Source organism: Podarcis bocagei (assembly GCF_964188305.1).
Source record: "Podarcis bocagei genome assembly, chromosome: 4".
Taxonomy (NCBI): Eukaryota; Metazoa; Chordata; class Lepidosauria; order Squamata; family Lacertidae; genus Podarcis; species Podarcis bocagei.
This window is the reverse complement of record NC_138128.1, coordinates 59,590,570-59,614,947: the sequence shown is the minus strand read 5'-3', so window position 1 is coordinate 59,614,947 and position 24,378 is coordinate 59,590,570. Positions and strand designations below refer to the sequence as shown.

At 40.1% G+C, this 24,378-nt stretch overlaps 2 protein-coding genes and 1 long non-coding RNA gene across 14 annotated transcripts in view; 1 reads left to right on the top strand and 2 right to left on the bottom strand.

Annotated features, from left to right (window-relative positions):
* The window catches only part of FANK1 (fibronectin type III and ankyrin repeat domains 1), a 38,511-nt gene extending 37,492 nt beyond the window's left edge, over positions 1-1,019 (bottom strand). For 4 of the 5 annotated variants that reach the window (XR_014007849.1, XR_014007850.1, XM_081193052.1 and 1 more), the window contains exon 1: positions 857-976. Coding sequence is in view for 3 of the 5 variants with exons in the window: in XM_081193052.1 (XP_081049178.1) it covers positions 857-926 (70 nt within the window). In the remaining 2 variants the exon portion in view is untranslated. Of the gene's footprint in view, positions 1-856 lie in introns of all 5 variants that reach the window. The other variant, XM_081193053.1, reaches the window with a different exon arrangement.
* DHX32 (DEAH-box helicase 32 (putative)) lies at positions 345-24,349 on the top strand. 8 transcript variants are annotated; one of them, XM_081192902.1, is made up of 12 exons: positions 345-548; positions 2,173-2,931; positions 5,720-5,913; positions 7,040-7,412; positions 9,303-9,542; positions 11,208-11,304; positions 11,399-11,557; positions 19,025-19,216; positions 20,507-20,656; positions 21,430-21,620; positions 21,950-22,131; positions 24,053-24,349. In XM_081192902.1, exons 2-12 carry the CDS (start codon positions 2,653-2,655, stop codon positions 24,243-24,245), a joined length of 2,250 nt encoding a protein of 749 aa, XP_081049028.1. In that variant the 5' UTR covers positions 345-548; positions 2,173-2,652; the 3' UTR covers positions 24,246-24,349. The 8 variants fall into 8 exon arrangements, 7 of the variants coding, with proteins under 7 accessions (XP_081049028.1, XP_081049030.1, XP_081049029.1 ...); XM_081192904.1 differs by lacking the exon at positions 345-548 and adding an exon at positions 644-665; XR_014007843.1 differs by lacking the exon at positions 345-548 and adding an exon at positions 1,068-1,202 and having other exon boundaries at positions 21,950-22,454; positions 22,500-24,215.
* LOC308586472 lies at positions 15,018-19,018 on the bottom strand. Its single transcript, XR_014007904.1, has 2 exons — positions 18,545-19,018; positions 15,018-15,559 (listed from the first exon to the last, which is right to left on the bottom strand). It is a non-coding gene; the product is annotated as an uncharacterized lncRNA (long non-coding RNA).
* Positions 24,350-24,378: the final 29 nt, after the last annotated feature.

Below are 24,378 nucleotides of genomic sequence, written 5' to 3'. Positions count from 1 at the left end.
AAAAAAGCCCCCTTCCCTACAAACACAGAAACTATCTTACAGGTATCCCATTTCAGACATGCAACTAGTGTATCCCTTAAAGGCAGCAGGCGTGTGTGTGTGGTAATTTGGCAACTACTAAAGTAAGGGCACCCAGGATCCAGGACTCCAACTAACTCCCATAGGATTATCAACCCAGAGATGGTTTGCCACCTCCTCCCTGCGCTTTTAACAGCTATAGTGGCATATCCAACTCCCAAGAGACTGCGATCTACTCCCAGTATTAAAAAAAAACAAAACTGGCAGTGATCTACCATTGTCATTGGAGGCAGGAGGAGCGTGCGTGGGGTGGGTGGATTGCCCAGAGTTGTTGAGCTTTTTGGGGGGAGGATTGCACAGAGTTTTTTAGTTTCCTCCCCCCGTAACTTTTTGTGCACGATGAGTGAGGATCCCGCGATCTACCAGGATCAGCCGGGAATCCACCAACAGGCAGAAAGGGAAGTTAAGCTTCCCTTTTCACTGAATCTCCGTATGCTGAGAAAAATCTGCATCCTTGACTTTCTCTGCAGGTATTGCTAGTGCGGGGAACCTTACCAAAAAAACAACAACCCTATTCTACCTCCTCCCCGTGGGATCAAATCCTACGGCAAGTGCTCCGTTTAAGGAGGCGGCCTCGGAGCCAAGTGGTAATGAAAAATCAGAAGACATGTTTCATGTCTGAGGGGGAAGGGGGGAATGCACCCTGTGCATGCTCAGAGGCAGTTTTTATTTTTAATATTGTTTCAAACGCTGTTGAGTCGTGGCTGAAACAAATGTCTCCCTCCTCATCCCTCACCCCCACCCCCTGCCCTCTCCGGCTTCGACGAGGTCCTCTCACCCCTCTTCCCTTCCTTCTCAGCCTTCCCGTCCGCTCCGCTACTTTTCTCCTCACCTCCGCCGGCCTCCATGAGCAGCGGCCGGTTGAGATTCCTCCCGCCGGCTGGGCCGCGCCCAGAGTCCCGTTGCCATAGCAACGCCAACGGCCTGGCCCGGAGACCAAACTAGGCCTAGGGATCCCCCGAAGTCGAAACCAAGAGCGGCGAGAGAGAGAGAGAGCGCGGAGGGAGGGAGGAAAGGCGGCAAGGAGCGGCCCATCGCCACTCTGTCCTCCGCCACCCTGAATTTTGAGAATGAGCCGAGGAAGTAGCAGGAAGGGGCCATGTCAGGTGTAATGCAGAAATTGGGTACGACTCGAATGCACGACTCAGATTAAGAGTCACTTAGATTAGAGTCACTAGAAAGCCCTGCTGGATTTTTTTAAAAAAATCTTATTTGAAAATGTTTTCAGGAGCAAGAGCAATCCTATGCAAAAGAAGCATGGGGGTGTAAATGAAGCCAGTGTAGTTACAGCAGATTCAAACCCTGTTCAGCAGCAAGGCTGCTGCTGTTCTGCCTTAGCCTGGCAGAGGGGAAATAGGCCTTTCAAATAGTGTGCTATGCTAGATTGTCAGGCCACTGGAGCTGAATGGGTTTAGGATCCAGATCCAGCCTAAGTCCCTTTTGCAACCACTTTAGCTCAGCCAGAGCCAGCTGTGCCAGGATGAGGCAATTACACCAGCATAACTTCAGCTGAGCTGGATTGGAAATTTAACACTGGCTGAGCTGGGAATCAGCCAGCTAAACCAAATATCTGCTCATCCCAGTGCACTTTGTCTAGGACTGCCCCTTCATCTGTCCTTTATGTGATTTAAACAATAATGTCTCATTCTCCCATACTGTTTTCTAAATTCTAGAACACTTCAGATTTTACTACAGTGTTTCAAATGTTTGGCCTAAATTTAAAACATGTTTCTAATTACAGTGGTACCTCTGGTTACGTACTTAATTCTTTCCAGAGGTCCGTTCTTAACCTGAAACTGTTCTTAACCTGAAGCACCACTTTAGCTAATGGGGCTTCCCGCTGCTGCCACACTATTTCTGTTCTCATCCTGAAGCAAAGTTCTTAACCTGAGGTACTATTTCTGGGTTAGAGGAGTCTGTAACCTGAAGCATATGTAACCCAAGGTACCACTGTACACATTTATATGGTTGCTGCGCAGAGCTGCCTGCTTCCCCCAGTTTTGCACTGCACATCCTGTGGTAAAATCTATTGTAATGGGATTAAGCAACCATGTGACCCTTTTCACAATCAGACACAATAATCTCATCCTGTAGGCTTCTATTCACAATGAATCAGGATGGAGACACGTGTGACAAAGCAGTAACTCAGCAGAATCCTTAATCACCAGACCAGCAAGAGAGAAGCTGCAGAATACACTGCAAGAAAGCAAACCAACTTCTTACTAATTGGTCTGATCTGGAGGAAAAATACATCAATTCAATATGCAGGAAGTGATTGGTTTCTGCAGAACTGTATCTCCAGGAGTGAAGCATTTTAAATGTAGGTGTTTTAGTTTTTAGACGTCTCTCAAATAAACTTTCTGATGAATCAACCTCAAGGCCCACAGAGGTGACAAAGAAATAAAGAAGGGAAAGAGAAAACAAACCCTTGGAATATAAACTTTGTGGCACTTTTGAACTGAACTTTTGGAATATACTGTTTCTGAACTGGGTGACTTCGGTGATTTATTAATGTAAAAGGTTTTCATTGATGTTCTGATACTCATTGCTGGGAATAATACATGAAGGAGAGCTATGGACTACTTTGTTTCTTATTCTGAGAAGCAGTGCTTTTCAGAATTATTTGACTCTTCTGATGGGGAGGAGATGGAAGAGGAAAGGATGGAGAGATATGCAGCAGATTTAGAGATGAATCCTTTTGATGGATTGCCGTTCTCTTCCCGTTACTACAAACTTCTCAAAGAAAGAGAGGAACTTCCAATCTGGCAAGTGAAATATGCTTTCATGGAAAGTCTTCATCATCATCAGATTGTGATTGTTTCAGGAGATGCCAAAACTGGTAAGAGCTCCCAGGTGAGTGTTTGTAACAAAGGACTTGCAGTGTGATATGAATTAATTATATGCAACATTCATTTTTTTAAAACAGATCTTGTAATGGACAGAACATTGAACTAAGTTTTTAGGCATGTGATCCTGTATGTTACCACTTATTGAACATCCTAGAATGTAAAACTGTTGCCTGCTTTCAGTGATTGTCCTGTAGTACTCCAATATTGTCAAATGTATTAGGCCAATCAAAATTTCATCTGCACAACATTAATTTCAGTAGGCTTGGGAGTGGTGGTGACAGGAATGGTTTTACTAGGGCTTCAGGACTGAGGTCCTTAAAAAACAAGACCCATGATCCAGTTTTGTACTGCACAGTTAAAGATTTGTTCATGCAGGAGGAGATCTCTCTCGACTGTTGAGTTTCAATACTTGTTTGGCATGTAGTATGTGAGAGATTGCCATTTTAAAACAAAGTTCAAAATATCAGTACATGAAGTTCATTTCACCATATAGTTTGACAGAATGCACTTATTGCCTATTCATTGTAGGTGGTTGAAAAGACAGGAATTAAAATGTGATATGGTTTTAGAAACAGAGGACAAATTAACTGATAAATGTTGTATTTCATAAAATTTATACACTGCTTGTTTGTTAAAAAATAACCTTATTTTATCTTTACAAAAAGATAAAATAAAAGCAAGAAAAAATATCAAAGCCATACTTCAAAACATTCAAAAGTTAAAACATTGTACTTAAACAGATTAAAATATTATTAGATATATAGACAGAGATATAGTTAATGTTTAGAATTTTAACTTTAAATTCCATGAATTTTTTTATCATGTATAAGACAAGCATAATCAATCAGTAGTTACTTCCATATGAGCTACATTGAAATCAATTCACTAAGACAAGAAAAGGCAATCTGTTTCCCAAGGGCATCTGCCAGCCTCCTCCACTGGCACAAGGACTTTGAACTTTCATCACCACAAGCATTTCAAAAAGTTAAGAACATTCATTTCTGCGATTAATGTATGAGACATATAGGGCCATCTCAGTGACTCCACTATTATGGAATATATCCCACACACCCAAGGCTCAAATGGACCTCTTTCTGCTAGTTAGTGAAAAAGACATTTATATTCCAGCAGACTTATACCTTGCCATACTGTCTATAAAACAGGAGTGAGCTACCTTTCCAGCATGAGGGCCACATTCCTTCATGGGAAACTTTACTGGAGACCAGAGGCAACAGTGAGCAGAGAAATGGATGTGATTCTTAGCTTTGCAATATAGGCCACATTCTGGTTATACAAAAACCAGAGTGTCCTGAACAATGGGGTACCTGGTGACAAGTCCCGCTGGAGTGCACAATCCCACAGCATATTCTGGCACACAGTCTGGCAGGCCAACAGGTCCAAAGTCCAGCCTGGTTCCTGTCTCTGATCCAGGGTCAGGGCACCTGGAGGTCAGTCCCACACAAGCATAGTCCTGAAGAGCACCCGGGGCCATCCATCTAAGCAGTGGTCCAACCAACATGGGAAGTTGAGCAGACACAGCACCTCAGCTCTGCTTCCCTTTTGTACTTTGCATGCTGATTGCAGCATCTGGGCTTGATGAGGCACTTGACCCTCACCTGTTCTGAGCCTACTCCAGCTGAGGAATCACACACCTCAGGGGCTTACTCCCGAAGCCTTTCTCATTAATTGTATAACCACAAGGCAACAGAGGTTTAGGAGGTTTTCTCCTTCCCCAAGATAGGCTACCTTCCCAGGCTGGTGAGCCCCATTTTCCCCTCATTGCCCTTAACAGCACATGAAGAAAAGTATTCTTGACCATTGTACCTGCTGTTGGCCTCATCTTCAAATGCAGGGCATAGACAAGTCCTTAACTCACTGAGGGTTTAAGACCCATCGGCTACCCTTACCTGGTTTAGCTGGCCAGTTGCAGCTGTTTCCCAGGATGTCACCATTGTCACATGTTGACTGCTTCTATGAGCCACAGGTGAGAGCTGAGTGCAGGTTTGGGGACCAAAGATGGACGAACTTCCCCAGAAAAAACACAATGTGTCCCCACCAGAGATACTGCCCTCCCCTAACATCTAATTCAATCATTTATGCAATTGTACATGATGGTGCATAAACTGACTCTTTATGAATTTTCCTTTCAAGAGGAAAGAATATCTTTTGTTCCCCTGTTTTATGGCCATGTGGATTACTCCAAGACACTTTCATTGTCTACAGATGTACAACCCCCATGGATTTCCTCTACAAATTCCAAAGTTATGGCAGTAAATACAAACAATCCTTCTGCTTTAAATAAACATCAACATCAGCTGTTGACTTCTTTCTGACAGATGGTCATTTTGTGCTAAAGTGACTGAGCAGAGCCAGGGCTGTAAGCCCAGAAGGAAAAACAGACGGGGATTTGGCCCCCCTGACCCTGATCAGAAATGTCCCTCACACTGTTAAACCAAGCAAGGAACCAAAATGCTCAAGTATGATAGGGTTGGTGTCCTTTTCTCCCCAGAGGCCATTCCTGTCACTTCTCTAATATACTCAGGCTAATCTAGTTCAGAACAAGAAATTCCCAGAACTGTCTTTCACTTTATGTTTGACCACTTAACTGACTCGGGGTCTTGACATTTATCCAGGAAAATAATTTCCATTTATTGAACTGTTCAGTTGCTAGTAGGCAGACAGCTAGCAAGCAAACAGCAGATGTTCACTTGAGACAGCACATGTAATCAAATAAGCTTGTGTATTCATTTCATAGATGGATTCATTCCTCTCTAACTTTTTTAATATTAAAGGTGCCCCAGTGGTGTGCTGAATATTCTCTTTCCACTCATTTTCAACACGGAACAATTGTGTGCACACAGACACATAAACACACAGCAGTGTGGCTGGCATTGCAAGTAGCTGATGAGATGGACATCAATATCGGTCATGAAGTGGGTTATGTGGTCCCATGTGAGAGCTGCTGTAATAGTGAAACGATCCTGAGGTTTGTGCATTCATATTCAGTCCCTCTAATATGTACAGGTACTCTATATAACCTACATACAAATGTGTAATTCCATTATGCTCTAGCATCACACACTAGCCAAGAAACAGAGCCTGATACAGTTCTATGAAGATTATGTGGCAAGACTATAAAGGTCTTGATCTTCAGTAGTTCTATGTGATAAAGTGAATGGGTTGCATTGAACCAGATACTGAGGTCAAAAGGAGTCAGGGACAGGGTTATTGTTCCCCACCTTACAAATACATGTGCTATTGATGTCTCTGTGGATCCCTTTAATTAACCAACTTAGATGTGGAAATGTGAAAAAACAAACTACTGCATTTAGGAACATTGTTGTGAATGTAATATTTGGCTGTCAGATGGCCTAAACCCTACCCTATAAGAGATGCATCATGTTTCTGTGCATGTGATGCACACATATATGTGTACATGTATGGCATACAGCTTTACCCTAGCTTTTGACACTTGAGGTGTATATTTTTGGGACCCATCTTAGTACTTGACTTCCTATTCTGACAAGCTGTTTTTTACTTTTTCTGAGCATAAATGAACTCTGCTCACAGTCTGGCATGTTAAAACCTACTGTAGTCAGTGGAATTTAGGCTGCAATCCTGTTTACTTACCTGTGAGTTATCCCTGTTGAACACACTGGGACTTCCTTTTGAGGAAACACACATGGGATTGCTGTGTCTTTCTCATACCAAATATATGCTGAATTATTGCCTCCTCCACATGCAGCTGCTGGGTGACCTTGGGCTAGTCACACTTCTCTGAAGTCTCTCAGCCCCACTCACCTTACAGAGTGTTTGTTGTGGGGGAGGAAGGGAAATGGAGAATGTTAGCCGCTTTGAGACTCGTTTGGGTAGTGATAAAGCGGGATATCAAATCCAAACTCTTCTACTCTTCTTCTTGCAGGTATGACAACATAAGCCTGACAGGCTATTCTAATCTGCCATGATTTCTCCGACCCCACCACTTTAGTGCAATTTTGTTGATATTTTCATTTTGAAGGAAAAACCTGGGCAGATTATGCATAGCCTGTCTCCTTCAGCTTATGTCATCACCAATTTTGAATAATGATCTTTTTTTCTTTGCATGGTTACAGATACAGTACAGATGACATGCTACAAAGAGAAATGATGTCCGATCCCTTTCTGAGCAATTATGGAATCATCATTTTGGATGATGTGCATGAAAGAACTCTCCCAACAGATGTATTGCTTGGACTCCTTAAAGATGTAGTGATATTAAGACCCGAGCTGAAGCTAATTGTAATTACATCTACTCAAATGTGCACCAAACTACAGACATATTATGGCAATACATCTCTCATAAGAGTGAAGAGCAGATACCAGGTGGAGGTTGTGTATACCTGTTGCATTCAGAAAGATAATTTCTCTTCTGCTTTAAGACTGCTTTTTGAGATTCATAACTCTAAAGAGAGAGGTGATATTGTGATCTTTCTGGCCTGTGAACAAGTAAGTAAATCATTTAATGTATCACAGAAAATATTTGCATACTTGGGCATCCATGTTAGGATGAGCAATTTCCGTACCTCCTTTAAAACCTTCTGTAATTAGGCCAATTTTTAAAAAGTATTCATGTTGCCCTAAGTCTACAGTTCTATATATACTTACTTGGGAGAAAGTCCCATTGAACTAAGTAGGGTTTACTTCAGAGTAGGCATGCCAATAATTATGCTGTAAGGTAACTGTAGCAAGCTACTTTTAGGAAGATCTAGCATCAACTCACTTTACCAAGGCTGCTATCTAGGTTGTGGCTTATTCCTCTCACAGAGCTACAATTCTCAAAGCGATTTAACAGTCAATCTTTCTTCCCAGGGAACTATGAGAATTGTACCGCTGTAAGGAGAATAGGGGTCTCCTAAAACTTCCAGCGGGACGCGGGTAGCGCTGTGGGTTAAACCACAGAGCCTAGGACTTGCCGATCAGAAGGTTGGCAGTTCGAATCCCTGCGACGGGGTGAGCTCCCGTTGCTCGGTCCCTGCTTCTGCCAACCTAGCAGTTCGAAAGTGCGTCAAAGTGCAAGTAGATAAATAGGTACTGCTCTGGCGGGAAGGTAAACGGCGTTTCCGTGCGCTGCTCTGGTTCGCCAGAAGCGGCTTTGTCATGCTGGCCACATGACCCAGAAGCTGTACGCTGGCTCCCTCGGCCAATAAAGCGAGATGAGCACCGCAACCCCAGAGTCGGTCACGAGTGGACCTAATGGTCAGGGGTCCCTTTACCTTTACAACTCCCAGCACCCTTATGGTTTAAAGAGGTCTAAAACTGTTTTCTATGTATAGTGCAGACGGAGCCCTAGATAGCATATCCTATAATAGTGGGTCTTGAGATGTTCTGGGATCAAAACTGCTACTAAGAAATCAAGGTGAATAATCATGTAGGCAAAGCGTTTTGGTCCTGTATGTATCACTTTGACGTTAAAAGACTTGGGGGAGGGAACAGTAGTATGCAAAAGAAATACTTTAAGCCTTTGGAGAGAGAGAAATACATTTTAAATTGCATTATACTCTTTTCCATATCTTTTGCAAGCAATCATTTTTTATAATGTGAAAGAAGAAGAACGACATAATTTAACAAATACTTTAGAGCTGTTGAATTCTTACACTTTTATGCCTTTATATTCTCAAACTTAATTTTTCAATTAATGGTTTCTTTAGCATTTTATTGATTTTTATTACCCCCAGAGAGTTCATCTGCCACTGGGGAGAATGCTATAAAGCAAATTTGCAATTCTCCTATATGTTCAATTATTTTAATAGAGATAAAGAAAAATTAGTCACTTTCATATATGGTTTATAGCACTTTTGATACTTTAAATTCTAACTAGACTAAGAACATAATAGTAATTTTCAAAGTTAGCAAGATAGAGATTCTTCCAAATTAATTTGTCCTACTTCTGGGAAGTGTATGGAACACACTGATATGGAAAATCAAGGCGCCATGTTATAATTTTTCATTACAGTATTACTGTTCTAGTAGCGTGTTAATGTTTTGTTATGGATATTAGAATGTCTTTCTGTGAGATTGGTATAGCCATGATAGACTGTCAAATAGCAGAAATCTGTAAGGAATATGGCACTTAAGCAAATGGGGAAAGGAAGAGAAAGAAGCCCCTTCTTGGGCTGAAATAAATTCCTCAAGAAACAGAATTGCCGCATTACCGTATATGATGTTTCTATGTATGCTTCTGTTACAATTTCCTCAATTTAATCAGCATTATGACTGTTATATTTTTGCCATTAGAGCTTAACATAGAAATAAAATCCATTAAAAAGAGAGAATAGATTCAGAATTGGCACAGTGAGCCTGTTTAATTTTCATGAAAGATGTCTTCACTGCTTCTAGGAAATTGGAAAAGCCTACAAGATTATTCAACAAGAAGGGCCTAATTTAAATCCTGAACTTGGTGAATTGGTCCCTGTTCTTCTCTATCCCAGTGAAAGAGAGAGGATCCTCAAGCCAAATGAAGAAGGGCCTTGCAAAAATTACAGGAGAAGAGTGTTGCTAACTACAAGCTTTGGGGGATCTTTGGTTTGGATTAAAACTGTGGCCTTTGTTATAGATGTTGGGATAGAGAAAAGAAAGGTAAGTAAAATAATATTTAATAAATTACCAATGGGGCAACACATGTCTCAAAGGTGAGGTTTCACTTACCTGCATAGTTCATTATGGTGTGGCTCTTGATATGTACTTGTTTAAAAGGCTGGCATAATTTTCTATTCCCTCCCCCCATGTACAACAGGGATTCACCTGCCTCTTGTCCCCTTCCCCCACCCCCATAGTTCCTTCCACACCCTCAGACTCTGTGCTGCAGCATTGGAAGTCAGCTCAATCAACATTTTTAATTAAAACAGGTTTTCAGTGCAGAGGCCAAATTGTATTTTCATTGATTTTCAAGCCTCTTGGTTTTACGTATTTTTGAGAAACGTCAGTCCATACAAATATACATGTGTGAAGGGATGTCCTTTCTTAAAATACCCATTCAGCCAATACAGAATTCCACATGTGCTCTGCTGTGTTTAAAACAAAACAAAACAAAACACTGACATGAAAAGAGCTAAGGAATGTTTTTGCAGATTCCATTCTCCATTCACTGAAATGAATGGGGAACTGTTCCAGGTGTGGGATCTTGCTGCACATCAGAGCTCCTAAGCCTGAACCATTGCTGCTTCCAGATGGGTGGCTGCTAGCACTGATAAATCATTGCTTTTTCACTGTAAACTACAATTGAGAATGCAATTGACTTTCCCCACAGTATCAGGGATATTGTATATTTTCTCCATGTTTATCCCATCACATTCCACTGTAAGTTCTAAGCAGAATTGCAATTCACTTTCCCCACATTTGGGGTTATTGCACCTGCTTTCTGTGATTATCATGGAATATGAGTCAAGTGTATCAAGCAGTGGTGGGTGTGGAACTGGACAGGAATACATTAGGAACTCATGGACCTGTTATGCATCCCTTATCTCCCAGTACTGCCTGTGTCTGTATGATGCGGGTGGTGCTGTGGTCTAAACCACTGAGTTTCTTGAGCTTGCCGATCAGAAGGTCGCCGGTTCGAATTCCTGTGACGTGGTGAGCTCCTGTTTCTCTGTCCCAGCTCCTGCCAACCTAGCAGTTTGAAAGCATGCCAGTGCAAGTAGATAAATAGGTACTGCTGTGGCGGGAAGGTAAATGGCATTTCTGTGTGCTCTGGTTTCCGTCACGCTGTTCTGTTGCACCAGAAGCGGTTTAGTCATGCTGGCCACATGACCCAGAAAGCTGTCTGTGGACAAATGCCAGCTCTCTCGGCCTGAAAGTGAGATGAGCGTGCAACCCCATAGTCACCTTTGACTGGGCTTAACCATGCAGGGGTCCTTTCCCTTTACCTATATTCACATAGACATAGGAAAAGGGGGAGAACGAGCTATTTTGAGTCTATGGGAGTACTGTGTGTGCAGACACTGCATCCTCAGTGGACTGGTGTGTTTTATTGAAGAGAATTTCTCCAAGATATGACAGCAAAACTACAATGATCCTGACAGGAACAAGTGGTGTTTCAGTCAATTTATCAAACTGCTTTCACTTTTTCATTTCAAGACAAGTGAAACAATAATAAATATTGTGGAAAGGAAATGAATTTGCAGCCAAGCATTTCATGAAACACAGCAAGAAAAACCTTCTAAGCAAAACCTCAATGCAAATCCATTGCAATCTTGCTCAATCTTTCTTTTTTTCAACAAAGTCATGTCTCTCTTGATTTGCAAGGTATACAGTCCTCGAATCAGAACAGATGCTGTTGTGATACAGCCCATTAGCAAAAGCCAAGCTGAGATGCGTAGGCAAATTCTGGGCATGTCTTCAGGTAAAGGGGGGGGGGAATCATTGTCAGCTTTAAACAACCATGTTTATCACAGGAGAATGTGTTGAAGCAAGGTTGTTGTTGAATTTCCTGGCAGGTAAATGTTTCTGCCTCTACCCTGAAGAATTTACAGATAATGAAGTGAAGCTGCTACCACCGGCCAAAATTCAGGAATCCAACTTGACCAGCATGGTTCTTTTTCTGAAAAGAATGGATATTGCAGGCCTAGGCCACTGTGATTTCATGGATAGGCCAGGTAATACCAAATTGTTATCCATTTTCTTAGCCTTAGTCTGCTGTCTGAACCAGGGCTCATGGTTCAACTCTCTCCTTGCTAACCATAAACTGTAACTAAGGTCTATTCTTATGGTGTGTTTGCACACAACCTGTTTAGTTTTATCTGCTGTACGTGTTCCAGAATGAAAGTTGAGTATTTGGGGGGTATTTTTTCAGGAACGCATTAGAAAATTTCTTATATTAACAAATGGGTATTGTTGACTCTATACATGAACACTCGCCTAACAAACGATTTCCATGGAACACATTGTGTTCAGGTAGCAGGATCTGCCTGTACATACATAGCTACCTAGCACCTGCCTCATTACCTTTAGCATTCCCCTAAATAACTAAAGACATGGATAGATAATATAAGATAGCATGAGCTTCGTATAGCACAGATTACGTGACCACAGTGGTTGTCAGTTACACCATTAGAATAAATAAGATTATAACCCAAGCTCTGCTAATACTGTGCTTAGGGTGGCAGCTTGATAACTACCATGATCTAACTCTTAAGGTCAAACTTGATGTTACAATAAAGACACGGTGGCCATCAGAAACAGAAGCCATGTGTATAGTATTAGTATTAATTTACAGTGTCTAAGATGTTCTAGGCACTGAACAGAGATTAAAAGAAAGACAATCCCTGATCACAATCTAATAGATATGATACAGAAAGGAACGTTGTTGGGGAGGGAAGCAGAAAGCATGCAAATGCCAGTGCTAACAATTGCAGTGATAAAATATTACCGGTATCTGCTTGTAAACAGGTCTTGTTTCTAGTGAAATTCCTGGCTTTTAGCTTTATCCTTTAGCAAGTGCTCTGTGTTTAGCAATTCCTAAAGATAACCTGCAATTCAAGCCAATTTTTTATTTAATGGAAGTGCCACATTAAACAATAATGTAATCTTCACTTCTACAAAAGATAAAGCCTGACTTTCAGCAAGATGGAGCAATTCATTTAAATAAAACAGCTTTTACAGATCTTTAACAAGTACTTCTTTTGTATTTCGAGATTTATTGCATTTATCACTCTTGTTTTGACCTTAAAAAAAAAACCTTTTAAAAAAACATGAAAAAATATGTGAAGGTAACACTTTCCTTTCTGAACAGAGAGGCATTGTGCTTTCAAAAGGGAGTGAGAAACATTGGTTATTGTTTCCCCTATATAGTGTTGCCTCTCAACATTGTCATTCTAGGCATCTCCTTTGGTATGCTGCACAACAAGCTTTGTGTCTGCTTTCAGTACTGACTAGGAAATTTAAAGGTGGGATTTGTATTTTCAGTTTAAAGTGGAAGCAAGAATAAAGCAAGGTCAACCTGGATAGTATCAGCTGTGGAGATGAACACTCAACCTCACAATCCGTTATGTTTTTATTGAAAATATAGAACTCTTAACTGCCATCCAAATATGTGAGGAGCCTCCCTTGACAGTCCTTAGCCAATTTCCTTTCTAAGTAAGAATGAGCTATACTTGTTTTGTTGCATTAGGAATGGCTTCAGAAGGAAGTCCCTCCACATTTTGAATGCTATGTACAGTTTTGATTGGGTCATCTCAGAAAGGATATTGTAGCTCTGGAAAAGGTCCAGAAAAACTATCGTGATTGGAGCATCTTCCCTACGAGGAAAGGCTAAAGCATTTGGGGGCTTTAGAAAGAGATTGCTAACTGGGGACGCAATACCGGTTTATAAAATTATGCATGTTCCTCCCTCATAATAGTAGAACTTGGGATCATCAAATGAAATTCTGGGCTGTAGACTCAGGAAAGATAACTTGTTTCTTCATACATGTAATTAATTTACAGAATCCACTGCCACAATATGTGGTGATATTTACTAGTTAGAAGTGTTTAAAGGGGGATTGGACAATTTGGTGGATAGGGAATATTAATCACTGTGGTTATATTGAACTTCCACGTTCAGAAGCGGTCATCCACTGAGTACCAATTGCTAGGAAGTAACAGCATACTGTAGTAATTGGAATGTTAAAAAATAATAATAGTAGGTTTGGGGAGACCCAGGATCAAACTCCCATTCAGCCATAAAGCCATCATGCAACCTTTCAACATAGTCTACCCCACAGGGTTGTTGTGAGGTGAAAACTTGGGGAGAAACATGTACACCATCCTGAACTCTTTCTTGGAAAGAGGGGATATGATTGTAATATAGACATAAATAAATAGCAGAAGATGGCTAGTGCCTTCAGGCTCTTCTTGTGTGATTCCAAGCGTTATATAGTTTACTGCTGTGGGAAGCAGAAACTGGACTAGATGGAGGTTCTGAAGTACATTGCCTGAAATGCGGTTCAGTAAGAGACTGAATTTTTCAGGGTGATAATTGCTTAAGATGATTCTCTGGCAGACTTCTCTGCAATGCCATTTTAGAAATACATTAGAGTTGCCATTATGCCTTCCACGTATACTTCATCTTTACATTGCAGAGAATTGATTCACTCTCAGGATGATTGATTATTTCGGTACTATTTTTTAATCACTTAGTGGTACTGCATTAGATCTATTTTGATTTCTCAGGTACATTCCCTCCATATGGTACTTGTACTTAGGGACTTATCCCCATGACAAAAATCGCTTCATTTATGAATGGTGTGTGCATCATTCAGCTTTTTGTCCATGTATTGTGTACTTGGCAATAGTGGATTTTGTGTGCCAAAAATGATTTGATGCCTTTTTAGAATCTTATTCCATTTAAATGAATGGGGAAGCCTTTAGACGTGGGCAGTACCCCACCCCACTTCCTTTCCCCCCTGCAAATTTGAAGGAAGTGGGATGCTTTCAAAGTTTGGGGTAGGAAAGAAAGTATAATGTTTAGGCCAGTCTCAATCAGCTGAAAGACATGGGGTGATTATAGGCCCACGTGAAAAGGGGTGGGATGACACCCCACTTCAAGCAATTTGTTTTACTAGACTGGGACCCTGTTACATCTTTTAACCTAGCCATTTCCTTTTGACTTTATCATAGTCTTTTTTTTTTGTTATATGTAATATGTTCAGAGAGCCTTTATAGGTGAAGAGTGGGACAAAATATATTTAAAATAGATTGGGGTTAACTAACATCATGCTGTCCAGATGTTGTTGGACTGCACTTCTCATCAACTCTAGTGAGCATGGCCGGGATGGTGAGAGATGGAGTCCAGCAACATCTGGAGGGCAAAATAATTGATTGTGAACCAATTATCCACTTTCTGATCTCTTGACTTATGCCTGATGAAGAGTCATATGAGTGAATCTGAACAATATCCAATGGCCCCATTTGAAACTGTCCTGAGGCAGCTTTAGGTGTGTGTGTTCTCTGTTTGAATAGTAATGCACATCAACTTGCTAAGAACAGGTTGGAGTGTTGCATTTGCATAATCAGAACCTAAATTAGAATCCCCTCTTGGCCATGAAACTCAAGAGCAATCTTTGAATAGTCAATCTCTCAGCATAAAGTACAGTTTTGCTTTATTTCAAGGTAAGGTTGAATACCAGTGATAATAAATACAGAGTAGCACAGCGTGGTAATTCAAAGAAGTGTGATTTACCAAGTGTTGGATTACATTACATTATAGAAGTTCTCCATACATGCAATAGATTAGAAAAGTAGTACCTGGTGGCAGTAGTCTTGGATGGGTGCTCCCAAGTCAACTATCCCGCAACATTAGTTTGCTGAGTAGATTAGCTAAGCCAAAACAATAATTTTACAGCTTGCCATTTGCCAGCCAGTGAACCTTCTCTTTGTTTAATGTCCACAAGTCAAAGTGTGTCCCAAGCTACAGCCCATTGGGCTGGCACAGTAAAAGCACACCTGTTTCTGAGGACTATGATTAAAGCTGTTCTTTCTTCATGGCAAGGTATAGAAAAATGCAGACATTTGCAAAGCTGTATAGTATGTTTGTTATCCCTCTGAGGTTAAGCACCAATGTCCTCAGCATTCAGATGTGAAATTGAGAATTGCTTTGTCCAGATGCTATGGGAAAGAGCCTGGAAAGACCAAAAGGCACATTATCAGACAAATCTTCCTCCTTCCTCCTATGTTTAAAAGTAAGCAAATACAATTCTCTCCTGTAGCACTAGCACACTTCTACCAAGATAGATTTGGGTCCGGACAGCTAAACCATTTTCCTCTCCTTAAAAATGTTGGCCTTTCCAGATTATCTCTTTAAGGTGGCCATAAGAAATCACTTTGAGCATAAGCTTCCTATTTGCATTGTGGGGATAATTGTATTGGCCTACCTTTCATAGCTGCAGAAAGGATTACTGATGATGCCATCCTTCCTTTTTTTTAGTGATTGAACTACTTGGACATAAGATAAAGTTGTGGTTTTTTTCCTATGACATCTGTGGAATTAAACTTGTTTAAATGGGAACGTGGAATTTTATAATACAGTGAATAACACTGAATATAGCACTCAAGTGGTTCAAAGTTGCTGCTTCTCTGTGCCTCTTTCTCATTTCATACTAGTGTCTTGTACAGGACAACACATGATCAGTAATAGGAGAATCAGCATGATGTCTCTTGCAATGTCTATTTCTGTCTGAATAGAACTTCAGATAATGATGGTTAGCTGTTTGCTAGTTTCTTTTACAAATTTCACCTGTAAAATTTACATTCTGCTTTGCATAGTAATTATCCCTTTTAAAATGTATTAAAAATCTAACCAGTTTAAGTAGGCAAAGGTATATGTGAAAAGCAGCTCTATTTTGTTTTTATATAATGGAGGGAACAAATGTAGTTGAATATTTTTATATAGCTGATTCCTTTTCAGTGCACTGTGACTGTGGCAGCCCTTGATTCACAAAGCCCTAGGTGGAGCTTGCCTCTTGGCTCCCAGTAAAATTGACCTGGTCAGACCAGACGTAATAAAAATGACATTGTATGTTGTTAAAGCCCTATTTTGTAAAGCGCTACATGTCCCTGTCCTTTATTAAGAAAGGCTTTCAGAATTAAACACAGGAGTTGCTTTTGTTTCTCTTATTTATGATGAGCTTTATTTAAACCTGAACAATACCATAAAGAATTCTCAAATGAACCTTTGCCATTTTTACAATGACTTTTTTATTGGCTGCATTTGTGCCTGCAAATGCAGACTAATATCTGAAAACCCTATTCAAGGTTTTCTTTTATTTTATTACTGTTCCTTCACCTGTATAATCTGCATTTATTAACTTGTCCTTTCCAATATAATAAAAAATGAAGCACTTTTTTTATTATTATAATGCTGAAGCAAAAGCCTAGAGTCATTCCTGTTTCCCAGTCTCGGAGCAACCAACTTGGAGATATAAAAATGCAAAACAGTAAGACTCCCCAGAGAATAGAATTGGCTGCGGAGCCAGATGCTTCCAAGGACAATAGCCATATATTCAGCTCACAATGCAAACTGCTTTATTGATTTATAGAAATTAGTTTACCATGATTCCCTGGTAATTACTTCAAAGGCTCAGTAGCCATTCATGTCGCCCCGCCCCCCCTTTTAAATCTTGCATCCCTATTTTTCTGTCACCGACTCTTGGTTTCTCCCATTCATCAGCTGTTACTTTTCATTTCATGGCTCAGTGATAAAACTCTCCAACTTTCCCCCCCCCTTAAATATCCAACCTGTTTTCTTCTTCGATGCTTTGACTTTCTCAAGGACTCATCTTTTATCGCATTAAACCTTACAGGCTGGCTAATAAATGTTCTCTCTTCTCCATGATGTGCAGGCAGGGATCTGAATTCTAATAATATTAAATCAGATCTCTAGGCAAACACATGGTATCTTTGCTGAGTATTGTAAGATGGTCAAAAATTCAAGTTGTTTGGCATGCAGCCCACTCCTATGCATTAAATCAGGGATGAGGAACCTGTGGCCCTAATGTTGCAGGACTCCAACTCCCATCAGCCCCAACCAGCATGGCCAATGAGCAAGGAGGATGAGAGCTGTAGTCCAGCAACATCTAGAGTTACCCATCTCCTGCATTAAAATTTAGTCCAGCTGAATTAAATGGGCTTATTGCTAAGTAATTGTGCACAGGAATTTTGCAGAAGATTGCAGCCTTTCAGAGAAGCCCAGTGGCCCAACTGTGATGGCTGTCATTATGCTATACCTTACCTTGGTATAACTAGAAGGGATTTAATGCTTTCCTCCAATGTTAGCAATGTATGTGTGCACCAACCAGTATGTGGCAATGGCGGGGATGCCATGAGATTGTTTCTTAACCAATTCCATGCACTCTGCCACACACACGGCACTTGTGTGCTGCTAGGAGGAATCCACACCACCACAGGTAGCACAGATTAGGTGTGAAACTCCCTAGGCTGTCCCTCATGCATAGGTTTGTCCCCAGGCAAATGTGGCAAGATAACCTGTTTGCCCCAGAACCCTACAAAAACAAGAGCTGCCATTCCAATCATAATGAATTGGGTAGCATTCTAAGCCAGTGGACAGCTACAAGCAGATGTCAAGGAAATGAACAACTATCTGACTTTTAGAAGGCAACCCTGTTTAGGGAAGTTTTTAATGTTTGATGTTTTATCATGTTTTTAATATTCTGTTGGGAGCTGCCTAGAATGGCTAGGGAAACCCAGCCAGATGGGTGGGGTATTAATATTAACAACAACAACAACAACAACAACAACAACAACAACATTTACTGGCATTCCAAATAGCAGATTGCAGGAAAGCACCTTCTAGCCTTTTTTTCACTTCCAAGGAAAATGTCAGGACCACAGGAGGACAACTATCCCAGTCAATATATCTGTCAGCTCCATCGCCCTCAGTCTAGAAGCAATACTGCACACAAAACCTGTATGTGTCAGCACCCCCTCCCCCCGGGAACACATTGAAGCTCTGCTGTGGAACCAAGTTTTTCTTTGCAAACCTCTGGAAAGGCTTCCGGTGCTTCTGGGGAAGGCTTGCTCTTTGTTCCAGTGATGAGGCCGAGATAGCCAGAACTGTCAGCAAGGGCGGTGTGTGTGTGCGCGTGTACCTTTTTGATCACCTAGTGGGACCTAGTGCAGAAGCATCATTATCCATATGATCACTTTTTATTCCTGTTTGTTCCCACATTGCTGAGTACAGGGGAGAACAGTTTTAAGAGTTTCTGGAAAAGGAGAAACTTTTTCGTTATAGAGCAAAAAATAAAAATAGATTTTTCCATTTTTGAACCATTTCATATTCCTCTCTCTCTTTTTTTGCTCTTTTGGGGGGTGTGGCAGCCATTTTGTTCTAGGCCACACCCCTGGCAGCAATTTTCTGACTTGGCACTGCCTCAAAATTCCAAATGTGCCCCTGGACCCAAAAAAAGTTGGCAACTGCTGCACCAATTTACCTGAGAGAGAAATTAGGCAAAAAGTCCTGTAACCTTGTGATAATCAAATACTTAGTTTAATTCTGTCTGTATAGGCATTTCACTGAACAGTGACAGAATGTAACAACCAGTGTAACTAAGCATTTCTCCCCATCCCAGCTCCTGAAAGTCTCATGCAAGCTCTGGAAGATCTGGATTATTTGGCTGCCCTGGACAATGATGGAAACCTTTCAGAATTTGGAATAATAATGTCAGAGTTTCCTGTCGATCCACAGCTGTCAAAGGCTATTTTAGCTTCGTGTGAATTTGACTGTGTGGAAGAAATGCTCACCATTGCTGCCATGGTAACAGGTATTTGCTGAAGCGTTTGTGGCTACTGCTCAGGCCCAGTGTAATTATATAGAACTACTGCCATCAACCATTTATAGGATGATTAGTTGATTCATAGTTTGCCTTTTAACCAACTAAATGAGAAAATTAAAATATTACAAAAACCTCAGTAGTGCCCCTTTGCAACAGTGAAAGACCTTACAGTTTAATTAAAAAGTTACTGCTTCATTAATAATTTCATCCTGTATTTTGCTAACACACCTAAATCAGAATAAATTTGAAAAAAGACAAGAGGTATGCCCTTAACTCATCACCTCATCAGTTAAATTTGTTCCTTATCAATTAATCAAGCAGAGGTTTCCTTAATTAATCTGCTTATTAAATTGATTGAAGATCAGAGCCAGAAAAATCACAGTACTCACAATTAATGAAATGTAAATTTAAAAAGGATTCAAGTTATTTTTTGTTTTGCACAGATGTTCAAGGTGGGTTATGTCACTTCTTCCACACAATATTTAATGAGAATAAAATTATACAGGCCTATAGAGGCTTGCTCTGCAATATAGTAAAACACTGGTCTTAGTGTAATGATGTAGCAAAAAAGGTTAACACACCAAGCAATGTTGTGCCAATACACCCATTGTTATGTATTTATAGCTTTTCTGTCTCATTCTACATATACTGTATTTAATTACAAATAAATCCCACTGTTTTCTGGAATTGTAGCAACACATTAGGTCTAGTTGTCGCAAATGTAGCAACACTTGGGTCCAGTTGTCGCAAATATTCAGTGAAGTGATCAGCACTTCTCTTGAATGTACCACATTAACTGGGAGACCCCACAATGGAATTCTCAACTCCCTCTTCCCCCTAAAAAATACATAGAAGACTTGCATGTCAGAGAAGCCTGGTTCATCAAGTTTTGCTTGCAGGAATGTTTCCATGGGGAAACATTCCGTCATGTGTGCTCCTATCTACAACATGAGGTCAAAGCTATGTATTATGGGGGGAATATCCAGACATCACCAACTCAGCATTTCTCCCCAGAATGTAAGCCTGGAGAAAAAAATGGTTTTGGTGCCATTGCTTTAGTTGAAAACACTGCCACTCTTTCAGGGGTATTTTCAGACCCACTGTGGCAGTCAAAATGGAAAGGATGAGAGTGAACCATAGGTTTTGCTTGAAGGACCAAAGAGTGAGGGCAACATTATAATGGAAAAATTATTACGCAGCATACATTGTGCATATAGTAAGCTTTATTTCACCGTATCACCTTGTTTTCATTTCTCTCTCTTTCCTTTTGAACACAAGCTCCTAGTTGCTTTTTAAACCCACCAGAGGGAACAGAAGAGATTGCAGTCGCTTGCTGGCAAAAATTCTTGCATCCTGCTGGAGATCATTTTACCCTTATCAATGTCTACAGGGCTTACAAGGAAGCTAGGACAAGCTCCACAGGCCTGTGTAAGTGTGTGTCAAATATTTTAATTACACTTTAAAAATTCATCCTGAAATGCTTCTGAACAATTATTCCAGCTTTCACCTATAGAGGACCTATAAGCTAACAGACTGTTTTATTTTTATTTAATCATAAAAACAGCAAAAGGGACAGGGAAAGAGGCAATGTGAGCAATGAGGATAGGCAGCAGGAGCCCTCTTCAGGCATTCATATTCAGCATTAAGCAAATACAAGGGGGGCAAATCCATGGGAATGACTGTGCTAGCTCTGCCACTGGCATTGTTTGGGAGGGTGACTGAAGCAGGGAGCCGCCTTATTTTTTTGTGGAGGCTCTTGCATATTTTAAGAACCCTGAGTCTTCAACTCATGGAGGACAATGAGGACCATGGGGAGAGAGCTCACCCTTTCCAGTGGCTCCTTTTGCTTCATACTTCCCTTCCTATGGAATGCCTGAAGAGGGCTAGCAATGGATTCCAATTTTAAAATGGTAAATTAAATAGTCTAATGTAAAAAATGCATACTTAGAAGTCAGTTCCATTAAGTTCACTGGGACTTATCCCTAGATAAGTGTGTATATGACTGTAGCCTTTATCCTGAAAAAAGGGTTATTCTGCCAGGTAAAATCTTCATAATTACATCTGGCATGACAGAATAACCTCTTTTCAGGATGAAAGCTGCAATCCTGTACAAATTTATTTGGGAATAAGTCCCTTTGAGTGTAATGGAACTGGATTCTCTAGCAAAAACAAACACAATTTTACCTTTTTTCCCCTCGCAGACCATAGTACTGAAAAGTGGTGTCAAGAGTATTTTCTGAACTGCTCTGCACTAAGAATGGCGGAAGCTATCAGAGCTGAATTGGATGACATTATGAAACGAATTGAACTCCCAATTTCAGCACCTGCTTTTGGATTGAAAGAAAATGTACTGAGGATAAAGAAAGCACTCTTGTCTGGTTACTTTATGCAAGTAAGGAAACCAAATGGATAGTTTCATCTAGGTTTATTAATGTTACGGAAAAGCTTAATTTAATCAAAATACTTTGCTTTCATTTGTATTGACATAATAATGCTCTGCCCCTTTGATTCCTATCCCCCAATTTGTTTTAATTATATAGCTTCAGTCCTCTTACAATTCATTTAAAGCTGTAAAATTAATTTGTGTAGTCATTTGACTACAACAGAACCATTCTTGGATCGTATTTTGGTATTTAATGGATAACTGAATGCAGTTAATACACTGCAGTAGGCTTAAGTCCAAGTAAATTACATGTCATTTCTTGACTTTTCATGTTCTAGATAGCTCGTGATGTTGATGGTGCTGGAAACTATTTAATGTTGTCACACAGGCAAGTAGCCCAGCTTCACCCTCTGTCAATATACTACAACACTGCAAGGATCCCAGAGTGGGTTGTGTTCCATGAATTCAGTATTGCTGAAAACAACTCTTTAAAAATCATCTCAGCGATATCACCTGATCTGTGAGTAAGAGGAAGTTGGAATTTAGGTTTTCATTCATGTTTGTAGCATACAACTTCCATTTAAGAGCACAACCCAACATCTCACATCTTGCTTCCTGGGAAAACTGGAGACAGGAGAGGTGGGTGATCTCTGCCTTTAGATTTCAGCAGTAACATACATTTGTGTGTGTGTGTGTGTTTTTAAGCTGGCATCCCGCCACCCACATCAATACCGTCAGTGTTGAAAGGTCTCCTAGCACTTTTCTTATTTTAAGCTGGTTATGACCACAGGGAACTGCCTTATATTGAGTCAGACTATTAGTCCATCTAGGTCAGTGTTGTCAGTGCAGACTGTGTTCCATACAAGTGTCTTTCTTAGTCCTACCTAGAGATGCCTTGTATTTCATGTGGGATTTTCTGCATGCAAAGTGTGTGCTCTAACATTTCTGCAGAGTTTGGATATTTGGTAGCTACCTGTTCCATAATTTTGATTTGGTGGAAATAGTATGACTCGTGCTGAAAGTTATTTTATGGGAGGTATTTCAAATATCATTAGGATACTTTCACCCTGAAATATAGAAATCCAACTGACAATCTCACGGAAGTGTATAATAGATCTGTCAGCATTCTGAAAGTATATTAAGGGAGGCAAGGAAGTGAAATGTTTTAAAGTTTTTAAATCTCACCATTTCACAACTGATTTTATCTGCAGGGCTAGCATGATCCTATGATCCAAATAAATGCAGAATCAATGCAGAATGGATTTGCTCATTTTGGGCCCATCAGTCCAAGCTATGCTCCTAGTCTCCCATTCAAGCAAAATCCCAGTAATGAAGTACTACCTGACAAGTTCCACATTAGTTGTCCTGAAATAGCCATTGAGCAAATCATTTTAACTTCACTGTTTGCTTGGTGGCATAGATAAATAACTGTTTTTTAAAAGGGCCTTACAAGAGGAAACAAAGTGCAGGCTATAGTCACATGTTCTCATTGACTTCATACTGAGAATTTGTTTCTGTGCAGATGTTTTGAGCTTGCAGCTCAGCATGGATGAACTTCAGAAGTGCTTTCTATTAAATAAATAAGTACATTTTGGTTAAAAGCATTTCACTTACTGAACCATGGATAAGGGAGTAAAGTTTTAATTAGAAATTTAAAAATGAAATGTTTAGCCTTCAGCTATTTCAGTCCTATGTCACGACTTGGTCTGATGCATCTGCTCAAGCAGGTAGCAAGTTCAAATTGATACAATGCAATCCCCCTTTTAGTAAGATAGACTGAAGAATATGGGTGATAGACAATGTTAAGACTAGTATGAAATTAATGGACAAGTTAACTCTGAGCATATCTATTCCTCAGTGTCCTGGCACACAGAACCAATACACAGATGTGAAATCAAAGTTAAACAAAATTCATGTTATACATTGAATCAGGAGCACTAATGAACAACTAATAATTCCGCACATGTGTGGCTAGTGATGACTAAATTTATTTGAAATGCTATAATGCACATAGTAGCAGGAAACCATTCCTTTTCCCCAAACTACTAAAATAGATAAAAATTGTGCCCTTCTACAGCTTCCCTAAATTTAAATAGGTTATGCATTGAAGCTTCAGGTAGAATTTGCAAAGAGTATACTCATATCCAGGACTATGTTATATTTTGATTGCAGTTTGCAACACCTGGAAACCAACTACTACCACTCCAAGGACAAACGGAACATATTAATTTGTAAAGAAACTGTATAATCTTATATGTACACTTTACCTGGAATATATAATTTGGAACCGATTCCAGCTATGCAGCTCTATATTTAATGCATCAAAATGTTCCTGCCTGTAAGCATTTGCTGCATGAGTCATAAAACAGTCATAGAAAATATTGAAAAATTGCCTTCTTAAAAAAAATATACCCTCACTTGTTTATTCTGTTTCTTAACAGATTTGTGGAGCTGGCACCTCAATACTATTTTAGTAATCTGCCTGCCAGTGAGAGCAAGGCTATTCTGCAGGAAGAAATCAATCATTTATCACCCATTTCAACAACAGGCAAGGAAGAAAAAACAAACAGCAAAGATAAAGAATATAAAAAATATCCTGAAACACCTGCCGAACAGCGATGCATTATTCAATAAGTTTGCTATCCCAAACTGTGTTGAAGTATATAACCTCTATGTACAATATATTCCCAACACCAGCTTTTATATGACATGAGAAATGATTTTAAAACAGAACAAAATCGCAGGAGTTTTTTGTTATTATCTTTGG

Coding starts and splice junctions, on each gene's coding strand:
- DHX32 (XM_081192902.1), top strand. CDS start 2,653: ATGGACTACTTTGTTTCTTATTCTGAGAAGCAGTGCTTTTCAGAATTA. Junction 2,932..5,719: donor AAACTGGTAAGAGCTCCCAG/GTGAGTGTTTGT, acceptor TTAATATTAAAG/GTGCCCCAGTGGTGTGCTGA. Junction 21,621..21,949: donor TGTCTGGTTACTTTATGCAA/GTAAGGAAACCA, acceptor TTCATGTTCTAG/ATAGCTCGTGATGTTGATGG.